Here is a 17768-nt window from a genome sequence, read left to right on the forward strand (position 1 = left end):
GGAAGCAGTGCTCCTGGGGCCCAAGGAAGGCACCAAGCTGGTGGGGTGAACAGGGTCAGGAATCAGCAGTGGCTCCCCAGGTGTCTGGGGCCCCAAGACTAGGAATGGCACAAGGCCCAAGCTAGGAGTAGAGAACAGCGGGGGAGATGGAAGGGTGAGCGCGGCTGGCGGAGTCAAGGTGCGGAGGGCAGCACGGTAGACTTACCCCCAGAGAGGCCTGAGGGCGGGAGAGCGGGCCAGGAGAGTTAGCCAGTCAATTTCTTTTTATTTTATGTGTTTGAGTGTTTTGCCTGCATATAAATAAGTGCACCTATGCATGCAGTGCCCTTAGAGGTCAAAAGAAGGCATCTCATACTTTGGAACTAGAATTATAGACAGCTATTAGCTACCATGTGGGTGCTGGAAACAGAACCTGGGTCCTCTACAATATCAGCCAGTGCCCTTAACTGCTGAGACATCTCACCAGCCCCTATTTTATATTTTTATACTGAGTTTTAAAAACACCTTAGTATATGAAATTGTTCCTTGGTACTATGTGTAATTAAATTTTTGTTTATTTGCTTTATATTTTATGACCATATTTCACTTTGCCTATTAGTTTTTCATGTAGGATTCTCAGAATTTCCTACATGGATAGTCATGTCATTTCTTGGGTTGGTTTGTTCTGTTCTCTTTTGCTTTGTTTTGTGACAGGATCTCACTATGCTACCTAAGCTTGTCTTAACCTCCTGGACTCAAGTATCCCTCCTATCATAGTCTCCTGAGTAGCTGGGACTACAGGAGTGTATCTTTGCACCTGGCTCATGACATCTGTCAATAAATGTAGTTTCAGTAATTTTACTTTCATTTCCATAGTTTTTTTCTTTCCAACTTGAGTGTTGTTTGTTCCTTTTCCTCCTTATTTTTCTAGCTAGAGCCTCTGGTAAAATGTGTATCTTTGCCTTGATTGTAGGGGAAGACATTAACTGGTTCATCATTTGGTGTGATATAACTGAAGATACTTACTTTTGGATCTGGTGTCTCAGTTTTTATGAGTCAGAGTTGAGTTGTATTCAGTGCTCTTTCTCTGCTCTTTGAATTACTTGTCTGCTTATGTAGATTTCATTCATTGTCTAGCATTTGTGCTCATTTATGATGTTAACCTTTTTATGGGTTGCTGGGTTTGATTTTCTTCAGAGTTTTGTTGGGTGAGGGATTTTTGTCACCATTGTTCATGAAGGATATCATCCAGTAACTTGTTGTCTTGTGTCACCTTTGTAGACTTTTGGGACCAGGATAATGTTGACCTCATAAGATTACTTGTAGAGTATTCCTTCAGTTTCAGTTTTTTGAAACAAATGTGTAGAATTGGTATTACTTCTTCCTTATGCTTTGGTAGAATTCAGTAGTAAAGCCACTTTTAGTCTACACTAGTGCAACTTGAATTAACATCATAGTTTTAAGTGTAGCTTGAGAATTTTGCAGTGGTACTTTTAACTTCAGTCCTTTGTACTAATGTTTTCATGGATTTTATTTCTCTTTTTTCTTTATAATTTTAAGTTAGCATGCAAAGCAGTGGGTTTCATTGCATTTATTCTACCTGATGTGAGGTTGTTCTCTGTTCTCAAGTGCCAAAGTAGTTTTAAACAATAATTGTCTCTTAAGATGGTGCCAAGCTACTCAGCCACACAATGGGATTCCTTCCCACCTCTGTCTGACCTAGCTGCTAAAGGAATCACTGTCTCACTAAGACCTGCAACTGAATTTGTGGCTTATGCGGGCTTGTTGAGAGAGTAGGATTGCTAGTTTTTCACCGTGGTGTCTGTGTGCCCTGCCCATGAGTCAGAGCCATGTCAAGCTGTGTTCAGTTTGACTTCTTTTTGGTGCCTTACCTGGCCTTTTCTCTGAACTTCTCAGCTGTTCTGTCACTACCTTCATCAATTTCCAAAGCTCTTTCTTTTTTCTCTTTGGAATAGAGTTCATTCTTTCTTGTACTGACTCTTCTTAATCTGGTCACATGGAGATAGCTTTTCCTCTGCTGTCTTACCTGGTAATCCATACATTTTCCTTATATGTTACAAATTCTACAATGTACTGTTTTTGTTAACATGTTTTACCACGATTCAATTTAAAAAATCCTTTATATTTTATCCACATATTTACCGGTCTTATGCTCTTTATTCATTTGTGTTGATATGTAAATTTCCATCTTGTATGATGACCTTCTTAAAACATTTCTTCTAGTACACATCTCCTGAAAATAAATTCTTAAAAGTTTTTGTTCAAGAAGTCTTTCACTTCCCTTTTTGAAAGATGTTTTTACTGGATATAGTTCTTGGTTTAGAGTGGTTTTCCTTTTTTTTTTTTTTCTTTTAATTAAAAAATGTATTTTATGTGTATGAGTGTTATGCCCGCTGTATGTAATTGCACCCATGTCATGCAGTGCCCACAGAGAATAAAAGAGGGTGTCAGATCCCCTGGAATTGGGGTTACAGACCCTTGCTAGCCATCATGTAGATACTGGAATTCAAATCCAGGTCTCCTGCAAGAACAGTGAGTGCTCTTAATTACTGAGCCGTCTCTCCACCCCACCCTTTTCCTTTTTGAGGCAGGGTCTTGCTATGTAGATCAGGCTGGTATTGAATTTGTAATCCTCCTGTCTCCATCTCCCAAGTGCTAGATTATAGCCCTGAGATACTATGACAACCTAGGTTTAAACTGTTCCTGATGGAAAGCTTATTGTCATTCTTACTTCTGTTTCTTAGTATATAATATTTTTCCCCCTCTACCTGCTTTTAAGATTTTCTTTTTAGCTAGGTGTGGTGGTGAACACCTTTAATCCCAGTACTTGGGAGGCAGAGGCAGGTGGATCTCTGTGAGATCGAAGCCATCCTGTTCTACAAAGTGAGTTCCCGGCCAGCAGGGGCTACAGAGAGAGACTGTCTCTAAAAGACAAAAGATAAAAAACCAAACAAGCATGCAAAAAAACAAAAATCTTTTTAATAACTGATTTTCAGCAATTGGATTTTGATATGGCTTGGTTTGATTCTCTTTATTTTTCTTTTTTCAATTTATGTATTTATAATTTCCATCAATTTTAGAAAATGTAAGGCGACTAATATTTTTTCACATATTTTTCCTATATACCTATTCACCCTTCTTTTCTGGGACTCTGAGTATACATATGCATGATCACTCCATAGCCTTCCATAGCTCAGTGATGTTCTCTGGTTGTTTTTTTTTTTTTTTTTTTTTTATTTTTTGTTTTCTTTTCCTGGAAATTTTTTTTTTTTTTAAATTTTTTTTTTTTTTTTTTTTTTGGTATATATATGCATATATATACATATATGTATATACATATATATATATATATATATAGGGTCTTCCCATAGACCCCTAGCTGGCCTGGAACTCACTATATAGACCTGGCTGGCCTCAATCTCCTGCCTCTGCCTCCTAAGTGTTGAAGGCATGTACCACTATGTCTGGCCCCTCAATGGTATTTTTAGTGTGTAAACAGTTTTTTGTAATGTGCATTCATATTTAAGGCTTTATGTACAGAGGTTACCTGTGGATCCTCAAAAATATATGCTATTTTTCTTTTCATTTTATTTATGTTGTACTTTATGTTCTTGAACATTATAAACATAATTTATAGTAAGTGCCTTAACAGTCTGTCTACTGTCTTCTAAATCTACCATATATGAATCTATTCATGATTTTTTTCATGGTTATGGATCCTATCCTGTAGTTTCTTTGCATTTCTTATGAATTAATTTAGCTACTAGATTTGTATTGTGTTCCTTTAAATAGTGTTAGATCTTGACCTATTTTCCAGTTTAGTTTAAAAGCCAATCATTTCATCCTCTTTTTAACCTTAAAATTATTTATTCATTATTTATATATTGTGTATGGTGTGGGTATGTCTGGTGCAGTTATGTGCTCATGCCACAGAGTCTGTATGGAGGTCAGAGGACAACACTCTTGGTTCTCTTCTTCCACCATGGGGGATCAAACTCAGGTCTTTAGGTTTGTGCAGCATGTGCTTTTACCTGATGAGCCATCTCTCTAGCCTGTGTAATCCTTTTGAGATTTGATTGTAAACACTGTTACAGTAGGTCCTGAGAAATCTTGATTCTGGTATTAGTTTAGTTTAAGGTCTGTGGGTAAGTAGCCTATGTGTTACAAGTGTCTCTTCCCAGCCCTGTGTAAGATCTGGGAACTAATTATTTGGTGCACTGCTTTCCTTGGGTTCTTCCCTTAGTCTCAGCATATTTATTTTGTTGGGACTCACACTCAGTTGAGTACCACAGATTTTTGTGACCCTCCCTGCAGTTCATCTGAAGCTCTGTGCAACTCCCTTCTCTTTAGTACATTGCCCTGCACATTCTAGACTCTATGGTCTCTAAGCTCCAACCTCTTTAATACTCAGATTACTGGACTGTTCCCCATTGTCATCTTGAAACTGTCTCCAGGCAGTAAACTGGAGCAGTTTTAATTTTGTTTTCAGAATTGGAAAGTTTCTAAAACCTTTTCTGAATACATTTGAAGTATAAGCTAAAATTAATAAAGTTCTTTTCTTGATAAAGCATTTTGGATGCTTTGAACATAAGTGCTGCTTTTTGGCTTTTTTAACCCCATTTTGAGTGAGCCTGCTAAAGGCCTTCAGGCATGACAGAACTATTTGCATTTGCTGAATATTTGATAAAATATTTTGGTTTATCTGCTTATGAAGATATTATTTGTGAGTGCCTACTGGCTTTGAAAGGTCAAATTACCTTTCAAGAACTTATGCATTCTTTTTTAGGGCTCAAAGTCTCCTTCACCAAGACCAAACATGCCTATTCGTTACTTCATAATGAAGAGTAGCAATCTGAGAAACCTTGAAATTTCTCAACAGAAGGGTATCTGGTCTACAACCCCTAGTAATGAGCGGAAGCTAAATCGAGCCTTTTGGGAAAGCAGCATGGTTTACTTGGTATTTTCTGTTCAAGGATCTGGACATTTCCAGGTGAGCCATCCTGAAGCAATAAAATGGGCTTGTTCCTGCTATACTACAGCATTCAGAGAAACCATAAAACAAACTGGCTTTTTATTGCATTGGAATGTAAGATTGTCTTTTGCTTGATTGAGAATGAGTTTTATTTTACATTTTTTCAGAATAATAGAACTGAGATCCTTTTGGTTTTGCCTGTCTTAACCTGAGCTTTTCCAGATAAGCAGTTTTTCCTTGTGTAGACAACTTTAGATTTGGCTAATATCTAGAGAAGGTTCACCTTGCAAAATATTTATGTGCCAAAAAAATTACTATTGATAATGAAGAGACTCTTTCTTAACTATCCTTGACTTAATGTATATTTGAACTTAGAAACTGTTATTCTTGTTTATAATTTTCATAAATAAAAGCTTAGAGATTTGATTGTACTTTTTCTTATGCAATAAATGCTTACTTAGAACAGTTGATACTTTATTTAAAAACTGTCACTATTTGAAATTACATTAGACTAGAATTAGTTTTTCCTCTAAAACTAATTTCTCAGTTTACATTTTCATATTGTATCTTCTCCTTTAAAATCGTTTTTAAAAATTCAACCTTAACAAATACAGATTTTTAATATTCTTTTTACTTTCACCTTTTCAATTCGTTTTGTACACAGGGATTTTCTAGGATGGCTTCTGAGATAGGAAGGGAGAAGAGCCAGGACTGGGGATCAGCTGGACTGGGTGGAGTATTTAAAGTGGAGTGGATACGCAAAGAAAGCCTTCCCTTTCAGTTTGCACACCATTTACTGAACCCTTGGAATGACAACAAAAAAGTACAAATAAGCAGAGATGGGCAGGTATATACTGGCATCTGATTTTTTGTTTTTATTTTGTTGTTCAGATGAGAATATATAGGAATACAATTTGTATATTCCTTATGTACACAGGAAACACTGGTTTTGAGGTGTTAAAAAAACTAGTAAAAGTGTATGTGCAAATATGTTGTATAGCTTCTTTTAAAAAAAACGTTTTGTTAAGTTTTGCTTCTTGCTGTATGAAATCTTTCATAAGTTACTTCGTGGAAATGTCACTTGTTTTATTAACTGAACATCAAAGCAGAATATAATTCTTTGACTAAAGTCTCAAGCTGACAACTGTATTACTAATTTCATTGTGCTTTAAGCTGGTTATATAAAGTAAATAGTAGCTTTTTAATATGAGACTGGCTTGCTTTATTTCTGTCTGCTTTGCTTTCATGATATAAATGCTAGTTATGGTGATGGGAATTAACAAGTAGTGCTAAAATACTGTACTAACTGCATTATACAATTTAATTCTTATGAATAATACAGTGACCTTTACTTTGGTTTTAGGAAAGAGAAAGTATATTCAGAAGTTGGTTTTGCCAGAATTACATCTGGTAATTTGTTTGAAGCAGTGTGGTTTTCTTCAGGTCACTCCAGAGAGAGAGTTGAGCTCTTTTTGCATACTCTTTAGCAGTATCGTGCTACAGTGACATTGTTTTTTACTTGTATAACAATGTTTTAATGCTATAATTTTGATTTTAAATTAAATAATTCCTAAGATAAGAATAGTCACTTTAGATGTTTTCTTGGGATAAAAGAAATCCAAACATCTTATATGTTGGATTTCAAAATAAACTTTTGGAAGTTCTAATTGAGTGTTTTTGTTGAATCTCTGTTTAAAACAAAATTTGTTGTTTTTACATAGACAAAATTCCAGATTAATGCCATGGAAATATGTAAAAATCAGTTTGTCAGAAAAATGAGGCATTTGCATGTTACATAAAGTTTAAAATCAGAATGTGGACTGTATAAAAGAAAAATTAGAGTAATATGTACTATTCTGTTTTAGGATGATCTAATTTTTAGAAGTGGAATTTAAAGTATTTTTTACAGTTTTATCTGCATAGATTTTTACTGATTAAAAAATTCAGTCTAGCTCTTTTTTATTGTTTACTTTGACTTTTGATGTATTTAGGAACTAGAACCCCAGGTTGGTGAACAGTTGCTCCAGTTATGGGAACGTCTTCCACTGGGAGAAAAAACTACAGCTGATTGATACTAAGGTTGTACTGTGCTTGGATTTGGATACTGCTTGCAATATTTGTTATCATTAGAATGACTTTCAGCTTATTTATCCTTTTTTTCATTTTTCATTCTTTCAGAACTCTTGACAGTGGGAGAAGATTATTCCTGTTATAACAAGTTAATGCACTGATTTTTCTAAAAACTCAGATGAGTTGTTGTGTGTCATGAGTTGAGATTTTAGTTTAGAGTGTTACTTCAGGATCATCATCTTCATATATAAGAAGAGATCATTTAAATTTTTGTAGTGATTATAGGGAATGATTATATGTTTGTTAACTATGTTTATGATGAACAAAATAGTAATTTCATTATTTGATACAAAGCAGCTATTTTAAACAAACTTAATTTGAAGGTAAACATTTCTTTAAAACATTGAATTGTTGACTCTTAATGCAGAACTCTTACTGAGGACTTTTAATGAAGGAAAAGCATGAATATTTCAGTACATCTAAGCACCATTTTAGGAATCTTAGGTTTATCTTTAAAAAACAACAAACCAAACTTTAAAAATATCTCTTTTAAATGTAGTGTATATAAGGGCTATTTATTCTGCCATTTATAACTTCTGATGCTCTTTTTCTGTGATTACAGAGTGTGGTAAAATCTGAAGAAAGGCAATTTTTCCCTGCCTTTGATCAGATCAGGTTAAGTGCTTAATTTTGTTCCTGGTCCTGCCTCTTAATCCTATGTACAGTATACCTCTTTTTTTTCCTTCCCCAGAAACAACCTTCATATATCAATTATTATTATAATCTTTTTTTGCTACAGAAACTTGATTTAGACAGGCTAAAACTCTAAGGAAATTCACGCAAGTTTTTAAAATTGCTCAGCAGTTATCAGTAGCTTGGTTGCTATTATGTCTTTGAGACAAAAGTCCATGAGGACCACAATTCTTAATAATTCTTCCCTTTTTCAATGTCTTTTTCTCTCACTTGTGTTTTCTACATATATGGTTTAATAAATGGTAAATTTAATGCCAAATCTCATGTTTCTTTGCCATCTTGGTTTCTTTGTTGGCTGTCTTTACCACCACTGCTTACAAGATTTCCTTAGAGACTTTTTGAAGGGAAATAGAAGTACAGAGCAAAAATAAAATGTCTTTGTAACTGAGCCCTAAATAGGGTAGGCTTGATTGTACTTTTCATGATACAGTTGAGTTATTGTTATACAATGAATTTAGTTTAAAGATGAAAAGGAAACAAGTGTTCTGGTTCTGTATTGGAGAACAAAGAAGTGAAAAATCATGGGTCAGCATAAAGTCTTGAGAACTCTTGTACTTTTTCTCAGAAAACATCCTATTGGTGCATTGGTTTGGAATAAGAGCTGTGATTTTTGCCTGTATTAGCAATTGTGTATGTATATACATGTACATACATATATATACATACACGTACACACTCATACTTTGAGACACACCTGTAAGCTGAGCCAATATGAATTATGTTTCATTGTCTGTCTATTACATTTCTTTTCCTATTTGAGAAAGTTATACTTTTACTGATAATGTATACTTTATTTTTTTAAGGTGTGTATGTACAAGTTTGCAGTGTTCTAAATTTAGAGAGACTTTTAAAAAGCAAAACTTGTTTAAATTTTCATCTGTTTTGTAACATCTAGCCCTGTGCATAAATTATGGGTTTGTTGGTGGAGTGAATATAATTCAAATGTAATTAACATGTTGTTTTTGGAAGAAATGAACTTTAAATATACTTATTAAATGGAATTCTATTAAATTCAGATCTTGCGTATCATATCCTTTCCGTATTCCCATGTAACAACTTGTACATATCTCATATGAGCATAGTCATTATGACTTCTTTGTTTGGGCTCTTAAAAACTTGTTTTTGACATGTTTCTGGAACTAATAGGACTAAAATAACAATCATCAATATTTTCTGAGCTATTAATATCAGTAATCCTCTTCCAGTGGCAAAAAACTCAAGATGTGTGTTTAATATAAAATTTTTTAAATATTTCACTATAAAATCTGTTAAATATTAATAAGATAATGTGAAAGTTGAAATTGATACCATATTGAAACATGTTTGTATATTACAAGGAGTACCTTGTCCTTAAATGCTAATAGTTTTCCTTCCAGAAAACATCACTACCTAGTGTTTCTTTGTAGAAAATAGTAGTACATACAGCACTTGATTTCTGTCAGCATTAGGAATAGGATTGGAAAGAGGCACAGGTAGGAAAAGAGAGCAACCAGCCTCACCTGTCGAAATTGACCTATATAGTCAATGAGGGATGGGAGCTGATCAGTGGGAATTCGCTCAGTGACTGTATTAGTCACTTTCCTGTTGCTGTGATAGAGACACTGACCCAAGCAATTTATAGAAGGAAGAGTTTATTTGAGCTTACGGTTCCAGGGGAGTTACAGTCCGTCATGGTAGGGAGGCATGGTGGCTGGAGCAGGAGCAACAGAAGTGTAGCTCTCATATCATCACACAGGCACAGGAAGCAAGAGAGAAACTGGAGATCCTGCAAGGTTTAAGAACTCTGTAAACCCACCCCCAGTGATGTGCTTCCTCCAGGATAGCCACACCTTCTAAAACCTCCCAAAACAGGAGTGCCACCATGTGGAAACAAAATGTCCAAATACTTGGAGCCTATGGGGGACATTTTCATTCAAACCATACAGTGACCAACAGATGCAAGCAGCAGGAAAGTTTAAGTATGCAAGGATAGAGCTATGTGGGTTGGTGTTTGTAAAGGGCCAGTGGCCTGATAAGGGTGGAAGGACCTGTTTACAGAACAAGACTCCCTTAATGCTGGGTGGAATGTTCTAGGGGCTAACAGTGCTCTGCTAAGGCTAGTCAGCCTTAGTAATAGTTTTTGATCAGTCAGGGTTTGTGTGTGTGTGTGTGTGTGTGTGTATGCGTGTGTGCAGTCTCCCTTTATTCCAGACCCTGAAGAGGAAAAGATTGGTGTGGGGGTGCCATAAAGTCATTCCAACTTCTTGCTGTTGAGAGGGGGTTGTCATGGGACTGGGAACTTCAGGGTCTGCTGGAAGAGGGGCATAAGGGAGTTCTCTGGTGGAATGGAGCAGTAACATAGTCTTGATTTGATTCCGGGTAGTGGCTTGGGCAGTCACATGGGATACTGCAGTCATGCAGTTATGTAAGATAGTTGATTAAGCATCATTCAATGTTTACTAAAAGGAGGATACAAACCGGTCCAAGTGGGACCAAGGAGAGCAGCCATTGTCTCATGCCAGGCCAAGGTCCTCCTATTTCTGAATACTTGGGAAGTTCTGAAGCTCAGTCTCTCAGTCTCTTTTCTGCATCTCTCACTATTTATGACTGGTTGATATAGAAGCCGCATTCTTCCTAGAGGAAGAGACAGGTGCCTCCCTTTTCAGCAGTCAGGAGGTCCATCCAAGGCTCATCAGTTTTAGAGAACAACTCCTGAAAAGGAGTCTATCTAATTTGAGAGGATTGTGACGGAGGCTGCAATTTTATCTGGGGATTCTGAGAGGACTTCAGATGGCTGATGGAAGTAATAGGTGGAGGTGGTCATTCTGGCTTTGCCTGTGCTGAGAGCAGAGGAGATGCACAATGTGGCCATAATAGGAAGGAGTTGAGTGGAATCTTTGTTGGTGGGAGGGGGGAAGGTAAAGACAGAAGGGATGCCATGTGTTTTGTTTTTTAGAAGTTGGATGTCAGGGCTTTGAAAGACTCAGATGCAAACACTACATCAGTTGACAGGGAGACAGGCATATGTGGAAGAGTTTGAGCAGAAGAAAACCCCTTAGGAGCTGAGGCAGAACTAGTATGATAGTGCAAAGGAGATGAGTTGAGAACCAAATGGGTTGGACAGTGATCTCATCTTCCCTAATTAGATACTTGCCTATAAGTGTTGCCTCTTGGATGGGTTGATAATGGAAGAGGGGGAGAGGAAGATGAGAGTTTAGGATGGATTTTAATTGAAAGTCACTTGGGTGGAGGGATAGGTTGATGGGGAGAGTTTTGTTGTCAGTGTCAGAGGGATAGGACCCTGCAGTCACAGAAGGAATTGGATGAAGGGCAGGTTGAGGGAGAGGGGGAATTGGGAACATGGGATGTAAAGAGGGGCTTGGGAGAGAAGAAGGGTATCAGGGGATATGGCCCCCATCGGGGTGTTGAAAGGATTTGAGTTGGTTGTTGGCTGAGGATATTTTATGGACATAAGCTGCGTGAGGATAGAAAACATACCAGTTGAGTTGAGTAATTGGAGAAGGGCAATAGCCCATCATTCAGGATTGCAGAAAGGGTAAGGGATTGTGAGAGGGTGGAAGAGGCAGAGTCATTTTGAAAGGTCAGTTATGAATATGGAGTTTGGGAATGGGTCAGTTAAGAAAAGTTGTAGTTTCATGGGGGAATCTATCCATGAGGAGAGAGGGGTTGGGACAGCCAGTGACCATTGGACTCTAGTAGAAAGACAAACCCAGCAGTTGAAGAGAAGGTAGAATTAGTGGTTTGTAGGAATTGGTGGGTTTGACTAAGAAGGGGCATTCATCTGTTGGGAGCTAAAGGGGAGAGTGAGAAGGCAGCCCTGGGAAGGAGGTGAATCGAAACAGATAAAGTAATGGGCCACAGAATAGAATTTTATCTGATCTGAGGTGAAGGAGATGAACTTTTCTTGTAGCCAGAGGTCTTCTATGATGTTCAGTAGTTCGTCAAATATGATGGGTAGGGGGACTAGCTAGAGGTCCTGTTTTATGTGTGTCAGGAATAATCAGAGCTACATTGACCCTGTAGAGACCACTGCCATAAAACCTCCCCTTACATTCGGTATTCTTTCCTACCTTCACTCCCTTTCCTATCCAGATAAAGATGTAAGTATTTATAAGGGTAATGAGGTTAGGTTTTTGTGAATGATCAGAGACTGGAGCCCTCTACAGGTGGCAGGGAAAAGCGAATACTGGGTCTGCATGATACAGGAGCCGGGGTCCTTCAGGGAGACCCTGACAGGAGGGTGGTGTTTGGCAGTAGTTGGACTGTCAGTACCCCCCAGACCTTGGGATTGACAGAAGTCTTTAAGGGTGGTGGTCTTCAGAGAGGAAGTGAGAAGTGCTGGTTGAGCCAGAGTCCAACATTAAACAAGGTAGTTGTTGAGTTACCCATAGGGTGAGCTATAGGGTGGCCCCAAGTTTTTTAAGTCTCCTTATAGGAGAGGGACATGGGGCACTCAGGCATGACGATGAAAGAATGTGATATAGTAATTGTCTGAGTGTACAGGGGACCTAGGAATGAGCCTAGGAAAGCGGGGGATACTCCAGAAGTGTAGGAGCTTGAAGAGGGTCCTTACTAGGAGGTGAGAAGGGAAAAGGACACCCAGGAGTTGACCACAAAAGAATATTGGAGGCCAGTCACTCACCCAATTACCCAGGCTTCCTCAGACAACTTACCTTCAGTGAGTGGGGTGTGTGAACCCAGACTGCCACCTTCCAGTGGTCCCACTGTCCACAGAGTGGACAGATCTTAGAGGTGCCATGGTTTAGGCAAGCCTTTGCCCAGTGCTCTGAATTGCCACAACAGCAGCAGGCTCTGGGAAGGGGAGTTCTTTAGGAGGACATGGGGCTGGGGGTGGCCTTCTGAGGTGGTCGGTTCTGAAGGACCAAGGCCAGAAGTTGGTACTTGGCCTTTAAATGTTTTTTCCTTTTCCCTTTCCACCTCATCTTCCAAATCATTAAAACCCTTAAATGCTACATTTAAGAGTTCCTATTAGAGAATTGGGCATGGTGGTGCATGCCTTTAATCCCAGCACTTGGGAGGCAGAGGCAGGTCTATCTCTGTGAGTTAGAGGCAAGCCTGGTCTCCATAGTGAGTTCCAGGCTAGCTGGGGGCTACAGGGAGACCCCATGTCAAAAAGACCAGAAAAAAAGAAAAGAAAAAAAGGGAGAGTTCCTATTAGACTATTAGAGAGTCTCCAGTCTCTGTTGTAACTGTCTTAAGTTTTCTGAGATATCAGGAGCCGACTGGCTGATGTATTGGATCTGAAGGAGGAAGGTGCCTGCAGGCATGGAGAAGTCTAAGTTGGTGTACTTGGTAATGACCTCCCTTAGCCAGGCTTTGAACAGGGCTAGATTTTCATCTATGCCCTGTATAATTTCTCTAATTTTGTTATAGTTAACCTGTGTAGGAGTGAACTTTTGCATTTCCTCTAGGAGGCAGGTAACCCTATGGTTGATGTAGAAGTTGACAATGTTATTCATCTTGCAAGCCAGCCCAGCATTGTGGTGCGAAGGGCATCCTCTATAGCAGGGTATCGAGTAGGCCACTGTTCATGGAGGCCATCAGCATGAGTGTGTAGCACCTGCCAAATTCTGTCTTTCATCGGGGGTGAGGGTAAACGTAAGAAAATAATAAATGTCTGCCCAGGTCAGAAGGTATAATTGTGCAATGCAGAGAAATTCCTTTCTAAATTTGGTGGGGTTTATGGAAAAGGAACCTAGTTGGGACTCGATTTGGCTCATGTCTGACAAGGAAAGGGGGACATGGACTGTGTCGTTACCCTGTACTCCTGCCGCTTCCTGGGGGCGGAGTGGGGCGTGATAGGACTGGGCTTGGGAATGAGATTTTGAGCATGTAACAGGTGGGGAAAGGGAAAGAGGGTAAACGAGAGGGGCAGGAAGAGGCATAGGAGATTGATAAGGGCCAGGAAGCAGGTGTGAGTGAGGGAGATATTTTGAGGGAAGGCTGGGGTCGGAGAATGGAAGTGGGGCTTAGATGTTGGGGAGTAGAGGGTGGTATGGAAGGGATGGATGAAAAAGAGATGGAGGAATTGAACTGTGAGAAGACTGTGGAGAGGGTGTTATAGGATGGGGCTCGTTGGCTGGATTATGTTCAAAAATGGACAGGTGGGGAGAGGGAGCAGTGGTGGGGAAGGTCTTTAATAGTTGTTATCTGGATAGAGACGAACAGAGGGAAAAGTGGAAGTGAAGGTTAAAAGAAGGCTTGGGCATAAGGGACCTAAGATCACTTGCCTTTTCACCAGAGGAAGCTATTAGCTAAGCCCCGGTAAAATGGCAGGATCAAAAGTTCTGAATTCAGGCCAAATATTTGTGTTATCAAGTTAGCATTTAAACCAAATATGGGTACATAAGCAGATAAAACATTAAGGTTTTTGTTTGTTAAAGCTGGGTTGTGAGAAACTTTTTTTTTTTCTGAGACAGACCAATGGGCTGTCTTTGGGGAACAGTTGGAACTCCATAGTAAGCAATGAAAGTAAGGAAAAAGCCAAGTCCATGGCAACAAGGCATCCCTTGGAGCCCAAGAAAGGCCTGAGTGGCAAAAAGCCAGGAGGCAAAGAGGTGGGAGGGGTTTTGGTGCAAAGATCAGGCATCCTCAGGTATGAACACCAAAATGGAAACACGGGGACCTTTGGGGTCTGGAAAGGAATCTTTCAGGGTGCCTCTGAACGTGTTTGGATCCTTACCTTCTGGTTGGAAAGGGTATTGAATGTGGCATGTGGCAAATGGCAAAGAGCCTCTGGACTGGAGGTCAGTGGTATAGAGAGGATACAAGAATCTTTAGCTATTCCCCTTCACAGGTTCCTCGACTTAATCCCATATGACCTTCGGAACAAAGCCCTTCCCTGTCTTTGTAGCAAAGCGGCTGCAAGAGATACTGGCCCCAGGGGTTACAGAGGTCTCCACGCTTTGTACCAGTCACTATTTAGCTGAAATAGGCTTGGGGTGGGGATGGGTCAGAGTCTGATGCAGGAGAGGAAAGGAGAGGAGAAAAGGTATTAGAGGAACAAGATTGTTGTTTAGAAGATCCTCCTGGGTTCCAGTACCAAAATGTTAGAAATAGGACTGAAAGAGGCTCAAGTAGAAAAAGAAAGCAACCAACCTCAACAATTCAAACTGACTTTTATTAATCAACGTGGAGTGGGAGCTGAGCAGTGGGAATTGGAGCAGCAACCACACTGATTTGATTCAAGCAGCAGGAGAGTTCAAATATGTGAGGATAGAGTTATGTGGGTTGGAGCCTGATAAGGCTGGAAAGACTTGTTTACAGAACAGGAATTCTTTATGTGCTGGGGTGTTGTGTTCTGTGGCTATAGTTTTGAAAAGGGCTAAGGATGCTCTGATAAGGCCCTCAGTGGGGGTGATAGTTGAATGATAGTTTATGACCTGACCAGTCAGGGCATTTTTGCAGTCTCCCTATAGTCAGTCCTTTCATTCCCTAGAGAAATGTAATACTTGTTATTGCTAATTCAATGGAACAAGTTCAGGAGTATGTACTAAATATTTATTTAATACAATTAGTAGTAGCATACAAAACTACATCAAATATCATTCTTGCTGTTGAGGAAGAGTTTATATGCTTGAAAGTGACAATTTTATTTTGTATAGTGTAGCACAGTTATAGCAGTGTAGACAGAGTGCTAAGATATTTAAGAAGTGTAGGAATAACTTTTATAAAATAGACGTAATCTGGCCTGATGACTTTTAATTAACCTTGGCAAACTCAGTGAACCTTGTGTTTTGTTTTGAGATTGGGGCATTTTCTGGGAGTCTCAATTTGTTACTCTATCCAAAAAGATAATGAATGAATGTGGGTATGCTTGAGATTTAGCATATCAAATCTTTGAAAGACAGTGCCCCCATCTTCATTGAAAACAATGAAGATTGGGAAGAAGCTTGACATTGGGTGCCTGAAGTGTTCTAGAACTAGGTATGAAAAGGCAAGATTGAGAAAGAATGCTGGCTGTTAAGGGTGGGTCCAAACTTATACTTCCCCAATGAAGCTGGAGAAACCAGTTGAATAAGCTTTGAGGTGAGGCCTGACCAGCAGCATAGATCCAGGACACAGTTCCAAGAGATAATCTGGGAGAATGAGTGTCCTCTGAGTTTGGGCCCACTCTTAAGATCAGGCTTTTTTTTTTTTTTTTTTTTCAGGTATAACTGTAATGTTGGTATAGTAATGCCACAAGACAATTACTGAAGACTCAGTTATTAAACTTTTTTAGGGTTTAGTTTTATATTAAAATTAAAATTTATTTTGTGTGCATGTAAATACACCATGTGTTTACAAAGTCCACAGATGCCAGGAGAGGGTGTTGGATTTCCTGGAACTGGACTTGGTAGCTACCATATGGGTGCTGGGAACTGAACTTGTGTCCTCTGCAAAAGCAGCCAGTGCTCTTAACCACTGAGTAATCTTTCTCAAACCATATGAGTGCAGGTGCCTGTGGAAGCCAGGATACAGTGTCAAATCCCCTCGAACTGGAGATACAGGCAATTTCGAGCCACCCATTGTGGGAGGTGTGGAAATTGAACTCAGATCCTCTGGAAGATCAGGAAGCATTCCAGCTGCTGAACTGAGAAGCATTCTAACTGTTAAGCTGTCTTTGAGCACCTATCTTAGAACAGAAAGAATTTGTCAAAGCATTGGGAGACAAGATTAAGGATATATGAAAAACTGTAAAAGGGTAGGGTATTTTCTAGAATATATAGTCCATAATAGCTACCTGGTAAAATTTTAAGCATTTTACCAGATGAAGTAGGTTTGTAAGAAAAGCTAAGAAATGGTAATTAAATTAGAGGATCTTGAACTTCAGCATGCAGATAGAGGTGCCTGTTAAAAAGACTTCCTTAGCCTCCAGACAGGATCTGATTGGTAAGTGAGTAGTTTTGTAATAGGTCTCAAGAATTTGCAAGTTTAGCAGATGCCTAAGGCATTGTTAATTTAAATGGACTGTGTATTACGTTGAAACAGGTCAACACAATTAAAAATAGTGTTTTGGAAATATGTTTTAAAGTCCACATGCTATCAGTCCGAAATATTCACGCTTGTCATCTTGTGCAATAAACTAACAGAGGTAATTAGAATACTAAAAAGAATGAAATTATTTAATGAACCACTGACCCTGATGTAAAAGGTGCCAGGTTACATTAAGAGCAAGCATTGGACTTGAGTTATAATGTTTGTGTTTGAGGACAGGTTTCAATACGAAGTGCTAAAATAGCAAATTATACCATCAGGTTATTCCAGATTCTGTGTTCCAAAATGAATGCCCTCAGTTAATATCTGAGGAGTATAGGGAGACTTTCCTTTTGCTGTACCTGCCTACTTGCTGTTTCCAACATGTATTTGAAAATGTCTTGATTTATGACTTTATTTGTTCTATTACTATAAAAACTTCATGAAACTGTTACCATAAGTATGGGAGTTTTAGGGGCAATGTTTATACTTTTTTGCAGAAATAATTGTTCATCAAATTGCAGAAAACAAAAATAACTTCCCAAGGGCAAGGGAGCTAAGTGCTTGATTACACTGATCTGTCTATCATGCTGCAGCAATGGATTGGTGAAGATGTTCTGTCTGAAAAGATTCCTCTGTAGATTTGGTTATTTTGACTGTTAAGCTGGGAATGTCTTATTGATGAAACTGCTAAGGCTGCCTTTTATAGAAGCTGGCTTAATCTGTTACCTGTGTACTTAATACATGTTCGCAGACACACCTGCTCTGTCAGTTTCTAAAAAAGGTTGTGAGAATACCTTATTGAGTTGTTTATTTGGGGAGAAACTCTTCCTGGGTTTTTCATCTGTGTACTTTTTCTTTAGGAAACTATTAGTTTCCTTAGAATCAAATCATATTTGAAGTGTGATATAATTGTTATGCTAATAGATTTATCTCTTTGTATCAAATATATAAAGTATGTTATTTGAATATTGCATGCTATTGGGATGAGTTCATA

At 38.7% G+C, this 17768-nt stretch overlaps 1 protein-coding gene across 1 annotated transcript in view; it reads left to right on the forward strand.

The window, feature by feature from the left end:
- The window catches only part of Ythdc2 (YTH domain containing 2), an 87814-nt gene extending 79004 nt beyond the window's left edge, over positions 1–8810 (forward strand). Inside the window, exons 27-30 of the mRNA XM_008825254.3 lie at positions 4787–4990; positions 5637–5819; positions 6964–7051; positions 7151–8810. Of these exons, the coding sequence (XP_008823476.1) occupies positions 4787–4990; positions 5637–5819; positions 6964–7044 (468 nt within the window). The 3' untranslated portion in view covers positions 7045–7051; positions 7151–8810. The remainder of the gene's footprint in view (positions 1–4786; positions 4991–5636; positions 5820–6963; positions 7052–7150) is intronic.
- The last annotated feature ends 8958 nt before the right edge of the window (positions 8811–17768 follow it).

This window comes from Nannospalax galili, unplaced genomic scaffold (genome assembly GCF_000622305.1).
Source record: "Nannospalax galili isolate Female #2095 unplaced genomic scaffold, S.galili_v1.0 scaffold128, whole genome shotgun sequence".
Taxonomy (NCBI): domain Eukaryota; kingdom Metazoa; phylum Chordata; class Mammalia; order Rodentia; family Spalacidae; genus Nannospalax; species Nannospalax galili.